General features: G+C 33.8%; 1 protein-coding gene across 1 annotated transcript; it reads right to left on the reverse strand.

Annotated features, from left to right (window-relative positions):
- Positions 1-518: 518 nt before the first annotated feature.
- LOC149945562 (uncharacterized) lies at positions 519-24,574 on the reverse strand. Its single transcript, XM_090174306.1, has 22 exons — positions 24,473-24,574; positions 22,309-22,515; positions 20,974-21,189; positions 20,329-20,857; positions 19,556-19,804; positions 19,241-19,456; positions 17,811-18,050; positions 16,847-17,098; positions 13,318-13,385; positions 12,508-12,649; positions 12,325-12,455; positions 11,708-11,883; positions 11,222-11,441; positions 10,569-10,784; positions 10,361-10,502; positions 9,765-9,835; positions 9,222-9,422; positions 6,415-9,155; positions 4,066-4,253; positions 2,918-3,072; positions 2,557-2,712; positions 519-801 (listed from the first exon to the last, which is right to left on the reverse strand). Exons 2-22 carry the CDS (start codon positions 22,489-22,491, stop codon positions 571-573), a joined length of 6,723 nt encoding a protein of 2,240 aa, XP_090030432.1. The 5' UTR covers positions 22,492-22,515; positions 24,473-24,574; the 3' UTR covers positions 519-570.
- Between the last annotated feature and the right edge of the window lie 943 nt (positions 24,575-25,517).

The raw sequence follows: 25,517 nt of genomic DNA on the forward strand, positions 1-25,517 counted from the left end.
TTGTTGAATGACGTCACTGCTCACTGTAGGAGGTGCTCGGAGGATTCGCCCTGGTAGCTCCCAATGAAATACGAAACGTTTTCGGAGCACTCTTTTGTTTCCCTCAGACTCTTGAGATGGGGCAGCTGGGAGCACTCCGGGAGGGAGTACCTTGGTCAATGGAAGACGATCTTCCCTCTCGGAGTTGCCCCTTTTTTCCCAATGGAATAAGATTTTGATTTTGGAGCACTCCAGGAGTGCTCTGAGGTTCCCAATGGAAAACGCTATAAGTCACTTGATTGAAAATTGCTGGATGATTTAGGGTAGGCTTTGTTTATTGGCCTATCTGGTCAAAATAGTTTATGATTCAGCATCTAACATTATAAAAATGTGCCTTTCATTTGAAGTTAGTCAAACACCAATTTTCATTTATTTAACTGCTAAATATTAGAGCTTATGCAAATGTGTTATGGTATAACCTAATTTAAACTTACTGAACAAATAACCCATATACAAATACTAACAAAGAAGTAAGCTAGTTTAAACAATTTAAAAGTTTAATTTAAAAATAGAAATTTGAAAAATACAAGTTTAAATGAAGTTTAAAAGTTTCATGAGGGCAGTTAGAGCATCCAGAGCATTAAGAAACGTCCTATTATGATGCTTGATCATGGTGCTTCTTCTCGCCTCCTTTTCCTTCTTACTGTAACAACCACCAGACTGTTTAAGTTTTTGAATATTCTGGCGAATATCAAATTTTCGCTTGGCAATATTGAACAGTGATGTTATTCCTTTTGTAGCCATTTCATCACATTTTAATTCCTAAAATATGAAACAATGAGTTTGAGTTTGGAACCCTTTATATTTTTACCTAAACTAAAAAAAATCTTTCCAAAGATATATTAGTACATCAGAAGGACTTGCAACTGTCTTACTGTTTTAAATATTTGGGCTGTGTTAACTCTATTTTAGCTGGTATTTTCTAAAGCAACAAGGCTTAAGATATTTTTGTACACAGTAAAGGTAACCTACATTAAGAGTATATTGAAATATTTTAAATGCAAAATTTGCACAGTCAATAAGGTATTATAAATGTAACACAGTTGACCACCATTATTTCACTGTCTTCAAACGTTTAAAACGTTAATCAATGAGATATTGGGGTGAAGTGCACTACAACAGCCTCATCGAATTTTATATTAATTTAGGTTGCGCCTGATAGACCTTGTCACGTAGATGACAAGGGTATTTTTTATTTTGGCCGCAAATGATTATTTAATTGTTAACTTAATTTTTTTAATTTTAAAAATTTCTGATTTTCATTGAATTTTATATTTATTTTGGTTGCGCCTGATAGACCTTGTCACGTAGATGCCGAGGGTATTTTGGCCGCAAATGATTATTTAATTTGTTGATGTAATTTTAAATTTCTAATTTTTGGGCATTTTCACGTGTTTCGTTGTACTAATTTCCGTCGTGTGTTCGCCGACACCACAGTTTCGGTGTGCTAATGAATTCCACGTGATATGCCCTTTTTTTATAAAATTGATTACAGTGGTTCATTTTCTGTGTTTTGTATTTTTGGGCCACAAAGTGATATCCCCGTACTTTATCAAATCTTTAACAGTTTTTGTTCATTTTCTAGGTGTTTTCTATTTTTGGGCCACTTTTTTTCTGGTTTGAGATTAAAAGTATATACTTGATGCGTAAGGCTTGGTACTGTCCGCTAGGTCGCGTTATAGATGGTCCATCACTTTTTTTAGTATGGGTTTGGGGTGGTGCTGCGCGCCCCCAGCGCTTGAGCGAAGTGAGTGTGCGGCGCCAATACGGGGAGTTTACAAGACGAAAATACTTTTTAGCAAAACGTTACTAAACTCCTAACATGACGCCTTTTTAAAGTTAAGTTGATTAAAAAATTATCATTTGTTGCCGCAAAAAATTGCTTTAGTTATATACGCTATATTCTCCGCCACAAAAAATACAAAAACACGGCAATTCCCTAAAGTTAATCAATTAAATTATCATTTGCGGCCCAAAAAAAATGTTTCGTAATCTACGTGTCAAGTGCTACATTCTCCACCACGAAATTACATGAGGCCGCTATAGTGCAATTTTGCCAGATATTGATATATTCGTGCTAAAAACTGTTTAACTAACCAACTAATTGCCAGATAATTCTTTCAAAGTTGGTTTAAGAAAAGTTCGATCATTTCGTGCAGAGGAATTTAAGTCTGATTTAAATTAAGTTATTTCAAAAAAATCATTGATTTAAATTTCAATTCAGACAAATTGCAATTAAATTTTACTAATAATTAAATTTAATAAAAGATTAAACTATAGCCGCACACCAATTATTTATAAATTTTTCAAGAAAAACAGGTATAAACCTTAATAAAAATTTGATTTAAATCTAGTAGGTTTGAAAAAAAAACCTTGGTAGTATGTAGTTGAATATCGAGAAATATAAAATACATATCACCCTTAATTAGTTAAACATTTTCCTAGATGAAGTTTAAATTTAGATAACCCTTGGTGATTTGAAATGAGTCTTTATCTAATAAATCTTAAAAAACTTGCATATAGTCGCTCAGCTGAGTCTTGACAAAGCACAATGATTAAACTGGTGATTTTTTGTAAAATTATAGTGTCCCGTTCTGGGAATTTTTTCATCATATCCACAGCAAATTCAAGAAACTTTTCATTGGACCAGATTGCTGCACTTCCTTCTTCATACTGGAATATGAAATCAATTTAACTTTATTAAGAAGGTGGGATGGTCGAGTGGTTAACACTTTCGCCTTGCAGCAAGAGAAGCTGGGTTTGATTCCATCGGCTTATGACACTGGGTGAAACCTCTGAGCTCCTCTTAATTGATGACCAGAGAACAATGTTTCACCTAATTGCAGCACCAATTAAAATCTAAGCCTTATAAACTTACCACAGAAAAATTAAGAAGAATGTTACAACACCAAGTCAAAACGTCAACATGTGGCAGACTGCGATTGCAACTTTGCATTAAATGTATTAATGCTGGAATTAGCCCATCATTTAACATACTTTGGCGGCATCTCTCAGATAGTCGAGTTGCTTTCTCTGCAATAAAAATTGTTGCTTTTATGAAAAATGCCACTTTAATGTGGTCTAGTAAAATTGGCTCCAACTACAAACTACTACATTGAAAATTTTTAAAGACCAATATGTGTTATACTTAGATTCTTAAATGATGCTAGATGCATTAAAGATTGAGGATTAGGTCATTTGGTGAATGTAAGGATGTTTAATATTCACTCCTAATGACAAGAATATTATAGAAATACCACTCACTAGTGCATTAGTATAGTTGAAGTATATCTTGGCTTAGTCAGTGGCAGAAGTAAATGAACCAAAGTTATCAGACTGCTATACTCCCCATGTTGGAGGCGTTTTCCTTATGAAGTTACATTTTTACCTCTAATTTAAGTTTTGTGCGCTCCTAGGTCGAAACCATTTTATACATACCCATAATTCCCAAGTGCAATTCGTCGCGTCAAAAGATGGGGATGTAAATTAGCTTTTATATGACTATTTTCATAAGGAAAATGCCCTCCGATTCTGAGTGCTATTTTGATAACTTGGGTTCATTTACTTCTGTCAGTGGTTCATATTTTAGCATAAAAAAAATAAATATTGTATTTTATTGAAAGTTGAAACACGCTACTACATCCAGCCGCACATTTAGACCTAAGATTTAAGAAGTCCAATCTCAGCCAAAAAGAGTCAATCCTTCAGTCAGAGATATTAAAGGAAATGTTATCCAGTTGATGGGAGGAGATTAAACAGGCCCTACAGATTTGGTCATCACCGATATCAATCAAATGGACATGCAGGTTTCCAATTAGAATTTCATTTACTAGGCCATAATCTTTACTATTATAGTACAGAAATATTAAATATACACCGGGCTAACAAAGAGCATGATATAAATGAAGTATAGAGAATCAGGCAATGTTTGATGACCCTAGTTTGCTTTCCTATCAAATATGGAAGTAGCAATAAATCTGTTGAAGCATAGTATCGACTAGAACTATTGTCACAACATGATCTTACCCAAATGCATCAAGTGTTGAATCAAGTTATTTAATCTTCCTGTCAAAATAACTCTCACAGCATCTCTAGTTAGGAAAGAGTATTTTTTCTCTGCAGAGACATGTTCAGAAGCTTTTTTAATTCTTTTGCGCATGTTTGAAAAGGCTTCGTCTTTTTCCTTTTTCCTCTGAGCATACCCCCTCCAAAATCTGCGAAAAGGGAAATGAAGTCTTTACAGATGCAATTCAAACTTAAATGGTACTGGTCTACCTAAAATAGGGCTCAAATTGGGTCATGGTTTGAAATTTCGGCAAAATTGCACTACAGCGGCCTCATGTAATTTCGTGGTTTTTTTTGGTGGAGAATGTAGCACTTGACGCGTAGATTACGAAACTAATTTTTTTTTGGGCCGCAAATGATAATTAAATTAATTAACTTAATGTTAAAAATGTACTAATTTTAGGGAATTACCGTGTTTTTGTATTTGTGGGTGGCGGAGAATGTAGCACTTGACGCGTAGATTACGAAACTAATTTTTTTTGGGCCGCAAATGATAATTAAATTAATTAACTTAATGTAAAAAATGTACTAATTTTAGGGAATTACCGTGTTTTTGTATTTTTGGGTGGCGGAGAATGTAGCACTTGACGCGTAGATTACGAAACTAATTTTTTTGGGCCGTAAATGATAATTAAATTAATTAACTTAATGTTAAAAATGTACTAATTTTAGGGAATTACCGTGGTTTTGTATTTTTGGGTGGCGGAGAATGTAGCACTTGACGCGTGACGCGCAGATTACGAAACAATGTTTTTGGGCCGCAAATGATAATTAAATTAATTAACTTAATGTTAAAAATGTACTAATTGTAGGAAATTACCGTGTTTTTGTATTTTTGGGTGGCGGAGAATGTAGCACTTGACGCGTTGATTACGAAACTTTTGTTTTTGGGTCGAAAATGATAATTAAATTAATTAACTTAATGTTAAAACGTTAGTATAGTGGAAACCTAAACAAACAGTAACAAGCCGTGGTGTAGGCGACAACCCGACGAAGATAATTACTTCCAAAACACGTAAAAGACGTTACTAAACTCCCCGTATTGGCGCCTGACGGCGCCGCGCACTCGCTTCGCTCAAGCGCTGGGGGCGGGCAGCGCCTCCCCAACCCCATACTAAAAAAAGCGATGGGCCATCTATAACGCGACCTAGAGGACAGTACCAAGCCTTACGCATCAAGTATATACTTTCAATCTCAACCAGAAACAAAGTGGCCCAATAATAGAAAACACCGAGTAAATGAACAAAAACTGTAAAAGATTTGATAAAGTACGGGAATATCACTTTGTGGCCCAAAAATACAAAACACCGAGAAAATGAACAAAAACTCTAACTGATTTTATATAAAAAGGGAATATCACGTGGAATTCATTAGGACACCGAAACTGTGTTGCCGGCGAACACACGACGGAAATAAGTACAACAAAACACGTGCAAATGCCCAAAAATTAGAAATTTAAAATTACATTAAAAAATTAAATAATCATTTGCGGCCAAAATAAAAATTACCCTCGGCATCTACGTGACAAGGTCTATCAGGCGCAACCAAAATTAATATAAAATTCAATGAAAATGAGAAATTTTTTAAATTAAAAAAATTAAATTAAACAATTAAATACTCATTTGCGGCCAAAATAAAAATTACCCTCGGCATCTACGTGACAAGGTCTATCAGGCGCAACCAAAATTAATATCAAATTCGATGAGGCCGCTGTACTACACTTCACCCGAAATTTCATATAATGGATCTTATGCTAGAGAATTTACGTACTTAAATTTTACATCAAGTGCAAACCAGAAATGGTTCCACATTTCAAGTGCATGCTTTGGAATCTCCACTCTGATCTGTTTTTTTTTTATCCTACTAACATCAAGGACGTTACTCCATAATAGGGAGATTAATTCAACTCGGTACTTTTATTTACCAAGATCAGTTATTACATTTTAATACAGTATAGGTCAAGATCAATTTAAACTAGTTTTTGTTATCGCCACACAAATTATTCTTCAATAAAAAAATTCATTAAAATAAAATTTAACAACCTTGAATGGTGATCAAGGTAAAAATCTGAACTTCCAATTGACCAGTTACAGAAATAAAAGGCACAATGAAGCAAAAAAAATTACCCCTTGGATATTTTATATCTATGCAATCTTTTTCTTTAAAATATGTTTTTGAAAACCATTCTAATTATAACCTGAAAATATTATAGGTGGCACATTTTCATTAAGGCACCCCCACCCAAGCTCCCCGGATTTTGGGAGACCATGTCCTCTTGGACTAACATTTCTTAACCCAATCATTACGTACTTTTGAATAGAAATAGCCGCTGAAGCTCTTCGTTTTTGAAAGGCAAATGCTTTGTTAACTCTACATCTTCTCCAAAATGACTGAACCTTTCTAGCAGCATTTCTTAGTCTGGCAATTTCTTTACGGCACAGAAATCCTCTAATGTTAGCCTGAAGAACCACTGTGGAGTGTTTCTTTCTTAAAAACTGTTGTCGACACCTTCTTGCAATTATCAGATTTTGAAAATATTGCTCTATCTTCAGCACCGCCAGTTTCATCTTCATAAAATTAATTCTGACTAAGTAGCACCGCCATCTCCGTTGAATAACAATTGTGGCATTCCTTTCATTGAATAATTTGGTTCTGCATTTATAACCTCTCCAATTTTTTTGAATTGTTATAGCAGATTTGTTCTTTTGAACCAAATCTTTTCGCACTATGTGCCCACGAAAAAAAGCTTGAATGCTTATTACACTTTTTCTGATAGATGAAAATTTTGAAGATAGAGATCTTGTAAGAAGCTGCTCTGTCCTTCTTTGCTCTAATAAACACACTGCTTTCTTTAATTTTCTGTATCGATTAAGAGCCAAAAACATTTTGACAGTGGCTTGCAGTTGTGTAACAGACATTACAGTTTTCTTATAGCGCCTTCGTGCAAGAAACATTCTAACATAAGACTGCACTTTAATAATTTGGCTCTTTACACGTTTAAATTCTTCTTGGGCCTTCTGTCTCAAGTAGTGTTTCCTCCAAAATGTTTGAATTTGAACAGATGAATGAATTATGTTTAAAAATCTCAATCGTTCTTTACGCATTCGAAATTGCTTTTGAATCATTAATGCTGCAAACACCTTTTGTTTATACAACTTCCTTTCTCTCCAAGCCCTGAAATGAGATTGTATCTTAACAGCACTATATTTTACTGCTTTAAAATTTTTCTTCTCAGTTCTGCCAAGTAGTTTAGCCTTCCTTTTGGTCTCAATTAACTTTACTGCCTTTTTTACTTTTTGAAATTTGTTGAGAGCTACAATCATCTTCAAGTGTGATTGAATTTTAATGGCAGCACTAACAACTATTTCGTATTGCCTACGAGCAAGGAACATTCGGACAATTGCCTGACACTTAATAACTTTGCTCCTCATACTATTGAATTCTGCTTGAGCAATCTTCTTAGAGTAGCACCTTCTCCAAAATTGCTGTATGACAATAGTTGCACAGACTGTATTTTCAAATTGAGCTCTAGCCTTATACATTCGAAATTGTTTCTGAATCTTAATTACGGCTGCTACTTTCAACAGATAAGCTTTCCTCGCTTGGTAACCACGGAATTTTTTTTGTATTTTCACAGCACTACATTTCATCTTCATAAACTGTGACCTATCCTTTCTGCTAAGTAGCTGTGCTTTTCTTAGTGTTTCAATAATTTTAACACATTTCTTCAGTCTTAGATATTTTTTGCGGGCCACAAACATTTTAACACTTGCCTGAATTTTTATGGCAGCACTTATTACCTTCATATACTGCCGACGAGCAAGAAACATTCGAACAGATGACTGGCATTTAGTGATATGGTTTCTAAGAACAGCGAATTCTACCAGAGCAATCTTCTTAAAGTAACACCTCCTCCAAAATCGTTGTATGATCAGAGACGCCTGAACAGTCTTTTTAAAGTCAGCTCTGGCCTTATACATTCTAAAATGTTTTTGAATTTTAATCGCAGCGGATATTTTTATTGATTGAGCATTCCTCACTCTCCACCCACGAAATGCAGCTTGAATTTTAATAGCATGGAATTTCATCTTCAGATACTCCTCTCTCTGCTTTCGGCCAAGTATTTGCGTTTTTCTGATTATTTCAATTAATTTAACACATTTCTTAAGTCTTTGATATTTATTGCGAGCCTGAAGCATTTTAACACTAGACTGAATTTTTATGGCAGCACATATTACCTTCTCATACTGGCTACGAGCAAAGAACATTCGGATTAACGATTGACATTTAATTATTTGGGTTCTGACGTGAGCAAATTCTGCTTGTGCTTTTTTCACCTTTTGGCAATCTCTCCAAAATTGTTGCAAAATGATTGCAGCCTGCTTTTGTTTCTTTAAGGTCATTCTTGCTCTAAACATCCGGAAATGTTTTTGAATCATTATGGCTGACTTCCTTTGCCACTCCAGAACTCTCCTTTCTTTAACTCCTCTGAACCAGGCCTGAATTTTAATGGCACTATTTCTCATTAGTAAAAATTTATCCCGTTGAACTTTGCCTACCAATTGTAATTTTCTCTTATTTTCAATCAAACAAACTGCATCCTTCAATTCTTTAAACATCTGTCTGGCAATTACCATTTTAAAAAAAGCTTGAATTTTAATAACAGCTGCTACATATTTTTCTAATCGTTTCTTGGCATTAATCATTCTGGCACATGATTGCAATTTAATGACTTGGTTTCTGGTATGAAGAAATTTTAAACGAGTTTCCTTAAATAAGCAATATCTTCTCCAATATCTTTGGATCACAAAGGCTGCTTTTAACCTTTCGTTGGCATTCTTAACTTCACAATATGCTCTGAAGAACCGTTGAATAACAATGGCAGAAGAACAAATTATAAGATAGTTCTTTCTCACCAAGTGCATTCTATAAGTTGCTTGAGCTTTAATAACACCTTTTTGAACTTTGATGTAACGTTTCCTTTCTTGGTGCATTAACAAGGTAGCTCTCCATTTATTTTGTATCTTAGTAACAGCACATTCTGCTTTTCCCTAAAAAGAATGAAAAAGATTGTGTAAAGTACATATTTGGAAATAAGATGACTAGGGTTTAATTACCATCATAATCTTGACTTTTTTCTTTAGGCAATAATTCCTCCAAGCCAGTTGAATAGTCCTTGCAGCCCTTATTTCACCTCCAAGATTGGACAATCTGGCATTCAGGTATGTTAAAAGAGTAATAATAACTTTTTCATCAGGTATTGTATTGCATATATCTTCGACATCAGGAACAATTGGAATGCCACCCAATTCTTTCATCTAAATCAGAAATTTTACGTCAAAATATAATTATAATATTTACTAGTAACAAAATTAACCCTAAGTTAGCATAAAAAACATTTTATGAAACACTTCTTCAAAATAAACTTTTTTCGACTGATTTAAAACAATGATTTTGGAAAAACCCTCAAGAAATGGTTTTTTCTGCAGGCTTCATTCATGTTTATAGTTAAAATTTGACATAAGCCTGCAGTACAAATGTAGCCAATAGAAAAACATTAGATTTCTATATTACCATGAATAAAAATTAGAATTGAAAGCTAAGTTCAAGAGCCAAATGAATGATTTTATTAGAAATAAATTTGACCAAAAAGTAATTACCTTTTCAAAAGCAGTTAATAAGTTTTGCTTTTCATTCCTCAGAAACATTTTGTTTTGCTCAATGGTCATTACTAAATGAAAACAAAACCACTATGAAAGACATGAAAAAATGGCAATGACAAAATTTGCATCAACTTAAATTCCGTAAATTTAGTACATTGCAGTGTAAAGTGAAATATCACAATACTTGGTACACTTAACTAGGTATAAAACACTAACTAAAATTAATAATAATAAGCTAGGCTAATACCCAAGGCACCACCTTAGGCCTAAGTCATCAAGCGACTTTTGAAGCCATTAATTCAGGTGGCCGGGTTACAATGCGCAAGAGGGTGGTGGCAAGCCCTGCATGCCACGCGATCCAGCCAAGTTTAAAACTTTCAAATAAAATACGTTAAATAAATTTTGTAATTTTAGTTATTTATCATTATATCTTCATATCTAAATAAGTACAAAACAATAAATGTTTTCAGTAATTTTGTCTGTATTATACGTAGGCTTATTGAATTAAGTACAGTTTTATTTTGACCAGAAAAGCTTTTCTTTACTTGGGTCAATATTTACTAACTTTTCACGTTTTATACTGTAAAAGTTACCTGATACAGAATCGCTAGTATTTCTGAAGCTAGACATAGTTTTTTCTTTAATCAATTCTTTAGGAAGTATATTTGGATGGTAATGGTGTATTATGTAACAAAACGCTCTTCCGTCTGAAAATGAAACAGTGAAATTGTTCACCTAAGGGAGAGAAGACTTTGTAAAGACGATCATATAAGGAATTAAATAAAACTCATGTACACTAACTTCTATTCCATAACATTCTCCAATAATCTGACACCATCTCAATAAACATCTTAAACTAAGCTCTGTTTTATAAAGCTCTGAAGCCTCCGCTACAGAACTCTTGACAGTTTCCATTACACTGTGCTTTAGAGATAATTCCTTTTTCTTAAGATGGCAGCTTTTTATCAGGTAAAGAATCTCTCTCCGCAAACTCTCATCAGATATAAGAGGTTCGACCTAATTAAAGGTATAACAATTTAAAAAAAACTTCTCCATATTTTAAATACAACTTATAATGATCACGTTTGAGTCAAAAAAACTAACTACAAACATAATCACAAAATATCTTTTAAAATTACAGCTAGCTATAAATAGACAAACTTTAATTAAGATTTTTGGCATACATATTCATCTAAGTAATATTTTACCCATAGCCAAATTAATTCTGTTTGCCCAAAATAGACCCTCAAATCAGTTGAATATTCCAAAATTGGTCATAACAAAATATTTATGATTGAGGGTCCTCAATACATTTTTTGAAACATTTCCGTGTGCCTAGTGCAAAACCTATAGCTATACTGGAAACTGGTATAGGTTTTCCACTCATGCATTCATTAGAAGTAATATTTTACCTTAGCTAAATTAATTCAGTCGAAATTATTAACTTTACTAACTTGAGTTTTGAAAATTATGGCCCATAACAAAGCCAAGGTTTGTTCCCGATTGCCATCCACTATGTCAGTTGATTTTAGATTCGGCGATAATCTGACTGAACAATTTCTCAAAACGTTTAAAACCTGGTCAACATTTCTCATTTTTAAAGTTCTACTTGGTGCAGGTACTCTTAAATTGTCAGCAATTATCCAGGAATGGAATAGAAGTTCACAGATACGCCTGAAAAACCAAATTCAAAAGTTACGATCAAATTGGAACCCAATAGCGAGTAATGTAAAAAACAAAATTGGATTTCTGCAAATTAATAAATTATTTCAGTGCATTGGTAATGCAAACCAAAATATATTAGTACTAGTACTGCAACAAATAATTTTTACACAATTACAATATGAAGTATAACAGGCGTTTTAAATTAGAGAGCGCTATAGAAATTCAAAATGTTACACTTACAGAACTGATCTCATATAAACCAAAAAGAGTTTTACCCCAGACGCGTTCCACATCTTAGATCTTGTGAAAGGTTGGTGACAGCAAACTTAAACTCTTCCAGTGGCTTTTGTTGCCATGAAACAGCATAGCCATACTGAAGCAAGTGACGAGTTATGTCTCCTTCTCCTTTCAGAAATTCACAAGAAAAGCAAATCAGAATGTCTTTGCTAGCCTGAAATTAAGTAGATTTTGTAATACACAAATAACTATTAGTATTTATTGCGGGATATGATAAGTAATATTCACTAAATGTTTCTCAATCATGCAATTTTTAAAGGAAAATAATAAATTTAAAAAATAAGTCTTATTTTTAATTTTACTTAAACTATAAAAAAATGTTAGCGCTCTGAATTGCTGTAAAATCAGTGCCACTTTATACTTTAAATGAATACCCTTAACACCCTACTCACAGTGCCACACAGACAGAAAAACCTTCACAGGTTAAAACAGTCGTGCTACTGGCACAAGCTAATTTCAACCTCAGCTGAGTTGCCATGGTTATAAAAGTGATTGCCGTTACTCATTAATCATCAAAGTTTAAGAAAAGGGAGCTGACATAACTCAGTCCTGTGAAAAAATAGGTTTCTTTTACAAATAAAGCTGGAGATATTACCTTGAATTTTGAGGTTTTATTGAATAAACAAGGGTCATGTCCAATTAGGTGGAGATTTTTAGCTTTATCCAAGAACAAAATTAAGAATAAAAACTTCCTCAGCAAGAACTTTTGAAGTTCAACTTCATACCCTAAAAAATAATAAATTAAAACAGTCATCAAAAACTAACTCAATTTTAATACCTTCACGATAAGAATTTGGAACAAGCCTGTGTTGAAACTCATGAGCAATTTCTCGGCAGAAAAGAAGTCTATTGACTATGAATTTGGAAAGGGTAACCACCTCATTAGATTTCGGCAAATAAATATACTCTCCAAACACAGTCTGAAAAAAAGGTATACGAGCTTAAAACAAATTATACAGGTATATCATTTTCAATTTGATCCTCTTTAGCGCTCAAGATTGCCCCTATGAAAATTTCATGTTCCATTTACTGCTCAATTAACTATTTTTGCATGTTCAAACAGCTGTGCAATTTGTTTTTAGCATTTGTTTTCAGTAAAGGATTAGTTTAGTTCATTTATCTTTGAGTTGGGGTGAGGATAATAATTCCAGAGGCAGCTATGAAGCGAATCTTGATAAGTCAAATGGAAAACACCAAGCTATTCCCTCTTAGGTCAAGATAACCATACCAATATATAAAAGCCAAATGAGTAAGATATAGGTTTCCATATTCAACTATTTTCTCTTTCAAATAACATAGTTAAGTTGTCCCAGAATATTTAGACTACCTAATGGTTAGCAACACTTGGTGTTGAGTGTTTTCTCAATATACTATAAGTATTTAACATAGCTTTGATTTATATAATTTTTAGTTAAATAAAATTGCTAAATTAAAAAGCTATTTTATTTATCCCTAACTAGTAAAGCTTTTAAACTGATTACACAAATTAATGATGATGATAGGAAAAATAGTAATTATTTGAAAGAAAAACATCCAAGGATCTCTCTATATTACATAAGACTTAAACACTATGAAAATCAGTACTTACTTCAAGTCCTAAATGCAGCCAAAGAGGGTTGTAGCAAAGAAGCAAATCCAAAAATATTTGCTTTAAACCTGAAATGCAATGTTTTCCAAATCATATTTGTAGTTTTCGATAAAGAATGTTCTATTGGACTTAGATATCGAAATATGGGGATATATTTAAAAATAAACCATAAAATCACTAGGAAAACCAGTTGACAAAATATTACAAATAACTCCAAACCCTTTAATTAAAAGAGTGAATAGCTTTGAAACTTTTTACAGTAATTATGGGGAACATCATTTAAAATCGCCATCCCAAGTCAGCCTAGGCATTGGGGTTTATGCCATGATATTTTGCAGTTAACTCTTCAAAATACTCATTTCTTACCTCGTTTAATAAATAAAAAGGAAGGGTCCCAACACAACAGAAGACACATTGAAAATAATCATTGCCCAGCCACTTTGTACAAAACCTTTTGAATTTTAACAATTTCTAAAAGTTGAAAAAAATGTCAAATTGTAGTGGTGTGAGAGCACTCGCTTAAGCCTTGTCCAGAAACTCGCTTAACTTTAAAATTTGTTTAAGGTTAAACTTGATAAAGACTCGTTAAACAGTTTCCGTATTACCAAGTTTGAGGGCTATGCGAGCACTCGTTTATAAGCTATAACTGATGTGATGAAATCATTCAAAAATGATCAATTTAAAGATGTTGTTCAAAGTTACGTTTAAACTGATAATGGAGCTAATATTGTCGCCACAATTAAAAAGGATTCACATTTCCTGTTATTGTCATACACTACAGCTCACTATCAAAGACACTTGGAATAATTTACAGAGGGAACAACCTGTGGTGATTAAATTAGATAAAAAACAAGCTGCATGTGGTCCATACCAAAAAGGAAAAAAAGTAATTCAGGATGTGGAGACGCGTTGGAATAGTACCTTCTACATGTTAGAGAGACTTCTAGAACTGAAAATTCCTGTTAACTGATTTAGATACTGATCATGATGTCTTAATATCTACGGAGTGGAAAGTTGTGAGAAGCGTAATTAAAGTTATGAAACCATTCGAAGAAGCAACCAGGCATTTGAGTGCTGAAGAATATCCAACGTTATCCATGGTTTTTCCAGTTCATTGCTTGCAAGTTGAATTATTAGAACAAAGTTCTTTACCTCAAGAACTTCGACAAATATTTCAGATTTTTTTCTAAAGGCTTTGCAAACAAGATTCAGACTTTAAAATCGATAGTAGACATAAGGTATAAAGCAGTTCTTTTGAAAAGACATGAAAAACGGGCCACTACGCTTCTTCAAAATGAAATTGAACTACTCAGAAATGATAAAAATCAAGATGAGGGTGACACTAGTAAAGATCATAGCAATGAAATGGATGACGATGAGAATCAAACATTATGGAGTCTGAACAACGTTACTCATACTCCCAATATAAGAAGAAATTTAGTGTCAGGGAGATTAATCGATGAAGCTGGTTTCAAGGCCATAATAAAGAAATCGTTAAGGAACAGTTTTGGCACCACATCTCTTTAACATCTATACAAGAAACACGGCACACATGTCTGAAGTATTCTGAAGCAAATGAACATGCTGATGACAATGCTATATTATCCTCAAACCTAGATCTTAACAAATTAATACAAGATTCGGAACATGATATACTCACACTAAAAAAGGGATTACTTGATAAAGGCCTTTTAATGAATGAAGGAAAAACCAAATTTATGATAATCTCCACAAAAAAGAAAGCACATCTCCAAACGAACTGTATTCATAAACTAGGATCCACAAATATTGAACGTGTAATAGTCTATAAGTACCTAGGAATTTGGATTGAAGACTCACTACAGTGTAAAAACTATAATATCCACTACCAAACAACGCTTATGGCTATTAAAACCACTACAACCATTTCTAAATATGAAGACATTAGTTAAATTATATAATGCTATAATCTCCCCACTATTTGACTATGGCCACATTTTTTTACAATATTGGCAAGAAAAAACTTCCAGACTTCTTACAGAAATGCCAAAATCAAGGTGCTAAATTTGCAACCAAAACCAGCAAACGCGCAACAGCAACAAAAGCCAGAGAGAAATGCGAAATGAAAACATTACAAGCAAGATTTAAGATACATCTGCTGATGTTCCTCCATGCAGTCAAATCTATATCTGCTCTTAATTATATTACAGAACCCTTTAAAATAGTACTTTCTAAAAGCAGACAAAACGAAATTGACTTTGTTAATGAAAAATTCTCCCTGAGCGAAAAAGTTAAGTACAAGGGGATAGCCCTATGGAATAGCCTTCCAAATAGTGTAAAAACAAAAGAATCTAAAACAGTTTTTAAATCTAAAATCACTGAATTATTTTTAACTTTTCAATCTACTCTTGTACCAGTCTTTCAATTTATTTTACATTTGTATTAAGTGTTAATCCAGACCTTATTGAAAACCAGTGTAAAACTGAAAAGATACTCCAATAAAAAGCTATTATTATTATTATATTTTCCATAATCTCATAAGTTCTGACCATATCTATTAAAGTCTGATTAATCCTCTCAGCCAATGTTCATTTGAGGCGAGTAAGTATTCATCCTTTCATGTCGTATTCCATTCTTTTCGCAGCACTGTTGAAAATATCCCACGCAATATTCCAATCCGTTATCTATTCCGAGTGCCTTTATTTTCTTTTTTAGTCAGGTCTTGGTGTAGTTCTTCTAATGACTACTTAGTTACGTTGAGTTTGTGAATTAGTTCTTCTAAATTACTGTACATAGTTTAATTTGTTAAAGAATCATTAAAAACTAAGTTGATTTAAAGTCAAACTTACAATGAGAGTACCCGAGGTGTTTATTGCCGATTTTGTTCAAAGTCGGCTGTAATGTAGATCTATATGAGATATGAAATTTACCAAAAGGAGACGTTGCACTACCCCTTCGATTTGCCATGGCAACTGAAAATGTTTTTGATCACTTAAAACAAAAAAATCTCCATTAAAAAAAGCATGGGATTTTCTAGGTTTCACGAAAATTTTAAAAAAATTTGAATATCACGAAATGGGTAATTTGGACCACATTTAGGTAAATTTCATCAAGTTTCGGTAAATTGGAACATTTTTGGGGTAAAATAAGGAAAATATCTTATTTTTGTTTTAAGTATCCAAAAAGCTTTTCGGTTGCCATGGCAAATTAAACGGGTAGTGCAACGTCTCCTTTTGGGAAATTTCATATCTCATCTAGGTCTACATTACGCCCGACTTTGAACAAAATCGGCAATAAACACCTCGGGTACTCTCCTTGTTAGTGTTTGCTTTTCCAACATACAACAAAAATTAATGAAAACTAACTAGACTAAATTTGATACTCGCATAAGCCTATTGAATTGCAAAATAATTTCCACAAACTATTTAGCACCTTCACCTAACTTGTGAAATCTGACTGAAACCTGACATTTCACCAAGATCTTAAACTCAAAAACGAAAATCCCAACTCCAACTCACGTCTCCCTGTATATAAGAATAAAATAACATACCAAAATCTGCATGAAGTTTACGATCATCACGGATGGCAATTCTCCGAATAGTAATTTGCTCTTCAATTTTTCTGAGAACCCCAACAAATTCTTCAGATTGAAAAAGCAAACAGGCAGCTCGCCGAAGCTTGTTTTTGTTTTGTTCGCTGGTGTAGAGTTTCAAAGAAAGAGACTCTTTATCTGGGGCTAGTTGCATTCTTGATGTCTTTTCAGAAGATTTCAGTGATTCAGTCCACAGCTTTGATATTTTAACTGCAATTGCAATATGAACTTGAACCAATAATAAAACTCAAATATACTAATAATGCGAAAAAAAATGTTAGTGTGTTAAATAGCTAGTTGCTTGATCATTTAACATATACAACAGGGTTCATAAAAATAAAAGATGGAAGATGCAAGCGATTTATTTCATAATTCAAAACAATTTAATTTCTTTTGATTCACATCTTTGTTTGAATTTGTACCTAAAAACCTTTTTACACATGGATTTTTCTTGAAAACTGACTGGTTTAATAGAATCAATAAATTTTCACAAAAATTAAAACCACAGCTTTACTAAATTACAAAGACCCCCCCAAACCGATTTATTTTGTATCCCACCTTCATCCAATAACCATGCTTTAGCTTAAGCCTCTTCTTATTATCCTCTAGTAGAAACTTGGTGTAGATAATAACCTGCATTGCAACAGGCCACAGGCCCTTTTTAAGAGCGATACAGTGGAATTAAAAGCGCGTGTGAGAGTTGTGGCTAGCCCTGCCACTGAGAAACACTAGCTAACTACACCAACTATTGCAAAAATATTTTTAGTTTGAACAATTTATGATTTGAATTTTCCTATTTCAAATACCAATTAGCAATAAATGTTACTTGAAAACTTCTATTACCATCTCAATGCAGCAAAAAGATGAGATGGTTAAAATGTTTCCTCATATCATTGACAACAAAAAAAGGAATAATACTGACCATCTACTTTATCATCTTGATACAAAAACTCCTCTGGAGGAGTAAATAGATAATTAATCCAACGAGTAAAAGCGGTTTCTTCCTTCTGTTGCCAGCGTTCATCATAGAATATATTTTTAGAAGCAAACATATTCGGGTGCTGCGGAATTACAGTCCTTGTGGAAGATGCGAAGAGTGATAACTTTGCTTGGGCCACAGGTTTCACGGAATGACTAAACGATTTGGCTCTTTGCACTCTACCTGAAGTTCACAGAAAAAAATATCTAATAAGAATCAAATAACTAGGTCCCTGGTTAAAATAACGAAAAACAATCTGAGGCAGGGATGGTTACTTTAGCTGACTTGTCTAAGCCAGAAATTAAATGCTACTTAAAAGCTAAAACTGAACAGGTGGGTACTGTTAAATCCAAGAATTCAATAAAGTGATCCACAAAATACAAAATGTGCTTTAAGTTTACCAACCTTCTAAATACTTCTATACATTTTTCAAAATGAAATTTGAATTCAGTTGGTCAAAATTAAGTATAGAAATTAGCCCAAGTACCAGACGGTAATGAAAACAGGGTTGAAAAAAGTTTTTTCTAATTTGGTTTAAACCAGGTTTTTATAAACGCTGCTCTATTATACTTTTAATCTAGTTTTCGCTTCTGTTTAATAGTGCATACTTATTACAAATCAACTAAAAATTAATGAGTATTATTATAAGTCTCACATGATCAGAACAAAGTTTTAGTTTCGTTTTTTACAAGTCTCACCAGGACGAACTTGGTTTTAGTTTCATATTATATTTTGTATAAATGCAGGAAAAGGCCTCGAAAATTTTATAGATAAAAATATGAAACTCTAAGCAAAAATAAGGATTCTTGTCAAAAAGTAGTGAAATATTGGATGAAGAAGGTACACAATTATATCATATACGACGGGTTATATACTACATCCATTGAAAACCCAATGGTGAATAGGAAGGTATTGAAACTATAGGAAATGTGGTCACCTTGTAAATGTTTTAGAAATATAATTATTTTGGTAAGAAAATGTACAAACATTTTGGAATAATTTTTAGTTAAATAAAACTTGTTTAAACCATGATTTAAACCACTGTGGTTTAAAACAGCCAATCCTGAATGAAAAGAGGTTATCTGATAGCAATAACGTCAATGGTATTTTCCCTCTGCATCTCTCTCATTCTTGGCATTCACTCCCCCTTCTAGCCAAATCTTTAAAATTTTCATCTGTGCATTTTGAGAGGAGGACAACAGCCACAGAAGTAGAGATACCGTCAAACAAGACATGCACGTTTTTGTGCTCTGCGTTTGAGATAGAAAGCCTCAAAAAATTAATATACCTTCCTAACTTAATTAGGACATTTTAAAGATACGTATATTACAGATTCATATAACTTCATGAAAATGTGTTAGGTTATTAATTACCTGTAGATTTGCTTGGTGACACAAAAGACTTGTTCTTTTTCACTGTGGATGCTTTCCACGCGGAAGCTGAAACTGTGTTAGGAAATCCATGAGGTTTCATAAATCTATCACACAGTGGAGTATTAATTTCAGAAACACTGCTTTGAGTTTCACTTCCTGAACTGGATTTATTCTCAATAACAAAACCAGAAACATCAGGGAGGTTGAATGAAACTTCTACAATGAAAAAGTCAAGACATCCAATTTTTGTTTAATGGAAATAATTAGTTACAAATAGATTGAAATATTTTAAATCAACTTCGAAAGAAGTCTTACTTGAAATGGGGCATAAAGTTCTAGTGTTAATTTCTTTTTTAGCAGTACTAACACGACGATTATCAAAAATATTTTTTGCAGAGGGCTCAACTTCATAATGCAAAGACTCATTGAGCATTGCACGAAATCTTTGAACTTGGGAATCTGAATAGCTACGTCTGGGTTTCCTTTTCTCATTGTCAACCACAACGGAATTGGTGTCACATACTGGCATGGTCTCTCCATATCTACGATGAGATTCTGGCAGATCTATAGGATTAAATAAAAGAAAGGGGAAACAATCTTGGAAACAAATAATAAAAACTAAGCTTTGGCTATAATTACACTGAAATTTAAAAAAAAAGATCAATTCCTGTTGGTGATGTTTATTACACCAGAAATACATCAGAAAATGTAACGGATGTATGAAGCTAATAGTTCTCATTATATCATTAAACTTTCTACTTAAGGGAAGTTCTCAAATTACGTATTGAAGCAAAGGGTTACTAATGTTGCAGTGGCTACAAGGTATGGAATGATACTTATAACAATTCTAAGAATTCTTCAAAATAAAATTCCTTCCAAAATAACTAAGGGTTGCACTAGCTCATTAAGAGTAGATTCTGACTGCCACTAAAAAATATTTGCTAGAGACTAAATTTATAGAGTATTTCTCTCTTCCCTCTTTACAAAGCTGACAGAACCCTTCAAAGCCATGTTCCTAGGTGGACTTCAAATATTTATAGAAATAAAATATATTTCACTGAAACCAAACTCACAATAAAATTACATACCATTCTGATCAGTTAAACTGTCATCATGTGGTTCATTTAGACTGTCATCTAGTACCAAACTGTCTCCAAATGATTTCGTAGTTTGTGGAGGATGAGGAACAGTACTTGCAAGGGAAGACAATGTTTCGTTGGATGACAGACTCTCTTTCATGGCTTCTGGGAGTCCAAGTAGGTTCTCCGTTAATATAGGTCGCACAGGAGACCAGTTTTTTCTCTCATGAGTGGACTCTCGATTTGGTTTAAGATTAAGAAAAATCTCATTCTGAATGTCTAAGTCAGCATTTTCAGGAGGGATATCCATCAATGCCCTTCTTCTGGCATTCTCATCCACAACCATATATGTTTCCCTCCTGATTGGAGTTAAAGGTAATTTTTCTATTTCTTTGAAAACGTTTTCTCTATCATCTATGTTCCCCTGGATGTTAATTTTAATTGGATTCAATTGATCTGATAAATGAAGCTTATTGGTAGCCGCATTAATTCTTGTTGAATTTGAGGAAGCTTTTATAGCAAAATTCCTTTTTTTGAACTGATAAGAAAAAATTAAGCGTTTCTTAAAAACCCTTTATTTAATGGAAACAATCCTCAATATGTAAATTTTATTTGAAACCATAGGTTATACGTTAAACATTTAGAAAGATTTACCATTGCACGATTTGATTCTGACACACATTCTCCAAGAATAAAAAATTGAAAATGTTGCCCATATTCAGTGCCAACTGCTATAGCTTTCCTAGAAGCACCAAGTTTTGAGGGAGTCCACTCAATAGATATCTCCACTTGCTCTAGCGCCCTGATAAGCCATTTTCGTTTAAGAGTAACACCCTCCGGTATGTTTCTCAATGTAACTTCCGAATGAACCTTAAAAAAACCAAATTCACATAGGAAAAATATTTAGTCTAGTTTCAAAAGGTATTAAGTTATAGGGAATGAATAAGATAAGGCGATTTGACTCTTTTTAGGTTAAAGAAACTTATTTTTCAAGCATAAGAGGGATTGGTAGCGAGGCCAAGAATAATCTCAACACTCATTCTTTCGAAGTAAATACACTCTTGGTGAAACTTCAATATTGAACTGAGGTAAGAGTCATGTTTTAAAAGTATTTAAGGAAACTTTCTACCTTTGCAAGCCATGTTTGGGCTCTAAAACAACAACTTTAAACCTGGTTGGCTGGTTTAACCAATTTGTTTTTTTAAAAACCATAAGGGCGGGTATTTTGAAAATAACTTTGTTTTCAAACCTTGGCTTCTGCACATAATAAAAATTGAATATTTTCCAAAATCTTAATTAATATACACACAGAATTTGAAACCACGACTAACCACCCTATGAAACCACGACTAACCACCCTATGAAACAAGTTATAATTAAAACACCAAAGGATTAAAAAACCAGTGTGATTTAAACCAGTCAACCCTGATCAGTAATTATCAGTTATATATTGGTAACGATTTACAGAATCTCCCAAATCAGTTAAATGTTTGGTCACAGTTTATTCTCAAAATTGGAATTGTTATCAGTTAAATTACGATATCCGCCAACACTAATTTGAACATTCAATAGTTTTTTTGAAAGTGTAAGAGTTAAAATATTTTGAAAATATCGGGTAAGAAATTTTGAACTAAGATTTGTTAAATATTGTTATACGGTACTTCACATAGTTGACCGTTTTGCCAGGCAGACGAAAGCGTCGTCTGCTTTTAATTTGGTTTTTTGTTTGTACGGAAGAGAATGAGATAATGAATAAATGTGTAGATCTTTGTTGAGCATATTCCAAGCGTGGTTTATTGTTTTAGTTCTCCCTCCTTTTTGATCATGAAATATTAGGATAAAGTACATAGATAACAAGGGCAACACGATTTGTCAAAACATTTTTCGCATACTCAAAATACCCTCTCTTTGAGAGTGTTCAAAGCTTAGTACAGTTTTGGCACTTTTAAATACTACATTTAACAAAGTTAAAACTAATCATTCGCATACCTTATTCGGATTACGAACAATTAAAACAGATCCTTTTGATGATCCAAGTGGAATTTTCCCAAACATAACTGTTGGAGACACTAAAAATTCTCCAAGAACTAGGACTGGGATACCATCCTCATCCAACGACGTTGTTGCCTTTTTAGCAGGCGGGCTAATGTTGAATGCCAAGCACTGCGCCATTTCAGTTTTATCACAAAAATCGGCCTGTAACCAAAAAAGCTTTTAATAAACAGTTACCATTTTGATTGAGAACTTATACTGGTCCAAAATGTTTTCAAAATTTGCAGTTTTTGATGACAGAGTGTATCAAAACACTTAGTAGCAACAGAGAATGTACGAAAGCATTGAAAATATGGGAAAAATTAAAAAATATAGGTGTGGCCACCCTCGGGGGAATTTCCAAATAATGCATGATTCCCATAAGGTCATTAGTAGTGTTCGTACGCAAACAAAGTCGGGGTTTTCCATTTTTCGGGGTTATGTTTTCGTAGTGTAATTTTAAATTTTCACGCCGACGCAGCCCGGTAAAATCGTATATAAAATAGATAGGTTCCTTCTCTTCCTTTTTTCGTGGGCTCTCTTAGTCTCAGCTAAGGAGTGTGGAATTAAAACGTTTGTAAATAACTTGTGAATTTATGGAACAACTTACTTAAACAATTGCCTAAGCTATAGACCTACCTATCTTATCTATTGTTACTATTACTAATAGTCTCTAGGCTCAGAAAATTGGGGTATTTTTATAATTTTTCTATTCATAATAAAAACAAAGAATTTTCCATCCCCAACCCAGACTTTTTTTCACGGGGTTACACCCACCCCGACCCCGACTTTATTTTGGCCCCGTACGAACACTAGTCATTAGAATCTAATAAACTTCAACTCCAAAAAATTCAAATCAGTTTACCAAACTTATCATTTAACTTAATAAACTTCCAGCCCCAGCCTGCTTAAAATTTCTTAATATTCAATCTACCGGGACTAGTCATAAAATTCACAATATTTGCTTCTTACACCAATTTTTTCATTATGACCTAATTCTAAAATTCACTGATTACCTAAAGTGAGGGGTCAAAAACAAGAGGTCATTCCCTCAAACATTCGAAACCCCAGGCAGTCACTGCTACCCATTTAAATTCCTTTTCCCAAAGTGTCATAGATTACTATAACCCTCTCTCTCTCTCATTCTATAATCCCCCAGCCTAATAGGGTGTATTCTCATGACGTCATCATCGCTGTAGTGGAAGGCTAGTGTCATCCCCCTTTCCAAGATGAGGGTAAAAATACCTCATCAGACACTGAGGAAGAACAAGTCTCAAGGAGTTTGAGGAACTCCTTGCTAAGATCGTTTGAGAAACAATTTTCTTGAATGATCATACTGAATTTAAAAAAAAATTGGGTAGGGTCACAAAGAATTTTGAATAGACCACTCAGATCTAAGAGCTTGCGACGAGAAGAGAGAGGGGCACACTTAAACTAAGCAAGACATTGGGTTCGGGTGTAAATGACTAAGTGATCAAGGGACACGAGAAGCTCTAGACTGTACATCACCAATAGGGACTTGGCAGCATGACACCATGCTATGGCTGCCATGCTGGTATTCTTTTTTCCAATGGCTGCTAAGTCCCTATTAAATTAATATCCTGGGACCAGTAAGGGTTCTAGATCCAAGAGAAATACTCTTTGAATTTTTATTATTTTATTTATTTATCTCATAAAATGAGAGGAAAGTCTAATGAGTAGCTCAGGGCGGACTCCTGAGAAAGTAGCTTTGATAGTGGCCAAAAGACCAGCAAATTTTAGAGGCATGAGTATGAAAGTTTAAATCATCGGACACTTGAGCACCTCAATGTTTCAACCGAATAGATAGTAAGGAGAGGGAATGAAAAGATCAGATGTTTCTCCATAAAAAAAGATTATTTTTGAAAATCAAAATGCCTAAAATGGGATAAATATAGCATCACATATAAGATCTTCCCGAATTAACAATAAATTTAAAATCAGTTTAATTTAAGATGTTAGTTTACCATAGAGAATTTTAAAAACTGTTGTTGGGTTATTTTAATCATGAAGAATGAAATCGATATAGTATATTATTATTTGACTATTTATTTATATTAATTATTAAGTAAATATAAACATTCTTTTAAGAGGAAAACCTTACCAATTTTCAATCCATGGTTGGAAATTAATTGTATCTGCAAATTTCACGTCATCCCATCAAAACAGAAGCGAAAAGATTGAAAACACTAACAGAAAATTCAAACCCTAATCATAAAATAAATCGAAACAGGATTGGTTGGTTCGACCACGGCCAACTTTGATGTCTCGCGCATCTCTCGCGCTACAGCGGCCATCTCATACGTTGACGTTTCTGTGTTAACCTATGAGCAAAGGATTTGTATGACGTCAGCGCCCCTAGCGGATTATTATTTTTAGTATAGTTTTTACATTGAAGACAATAAAACAACCGAGCGTGGCGCTGACCTCCTACACATTATAGTACAGTTTATAGGGGGAAAATCCTTGCTCGCGGAATTTCGACGAATGTGTTGGCCGCTGTAGCGCGAACAGCGCGTGATCAAAGTTGGCCGTGGTTCAACATTCACGAATATACAGATTACAGACGAAAACAGATTACCTATGTAGTCTTTGCAATAATATAACTAATGCAGTGCTGCCATTAATGCAAAAGCCGTTACAACCGTTGTCTCCATAGAAATCTTTGAGTATTTTCAATGAACTATTTTAATCATAGAAATCGGAGAAATAACTATAAAGATTTTTATAATATTTCGGGGTGGGCCGATTAGAACCGTTCAACTCCACGCTAGTTTTTATATTGGCTTCAATGCATAAACTATTCTAAAAATAATATTCCGCTAGGGGTGCTCAAACCATACAGATATTTTTTGTTCATAGGGTAACATAGAAACTTCAACGAATAGGTTGACCGCTGTAGCGCGAACAGCGCGTGAACAAAGTTGCCCGTGACGACAGTATCGTAATCTCCACCGCGTCTAACCAAAGATAATTTAAACTCGTACCCTAGATTCAAAATCACTCTCTCGCGCGTTGCCGATAGCGTTTACTCACTTCCCGCTGGAATTTAGAAAAAATTAGTTCCATGGTTTGCGCCTTACCGCAACCAATGGAGCCCGATTTTACTGAGGTCACGTGCCGGAAAAGGGTAGACGCTTCGTAACAAA

This window comes from Leiobunum rupestre, chromosome 5 (assembly GCF_980474605.1).
Source record: "Leiobunum rupestre chromosome 5, qqLeiRupe1.1.hap1, whole genome shotgun sequence".
In the NCBI taxonomy this organism is placed as follows: domain Eukaryota; kingdom Metazoa; phylum Arthropoda; class Arachnida; order Opiliones; family Sclerosomatidae; genus Leiobunum; species Leiobunum rupestre.

Bases quoted from the DNA above. Each gene is read 5' to 3' on its own strand.
- LOC149945562 (XM_090174306.1), bottom strand. From the start codon at position 22,491: ATGGCGCAGTGCTTGGCATTCAACATTAGCCCGCCTGCTAAAAAGGCA. The intron at 18,051-19,240 runs GTAATTAATAAC...TGTGAACTTCAG, and splicing joins GTCACCAAGCAAATCTACAG to GTAGAGTGCAAAGAGCCAAA. The intron at 4,254-6,414 runs GTACGTAATGAT...CCCTTTTCGCAG, and splicing joins GCGGCTATTTCTATTCAAAA to ATTTTGGAGGGGGTATGCTC.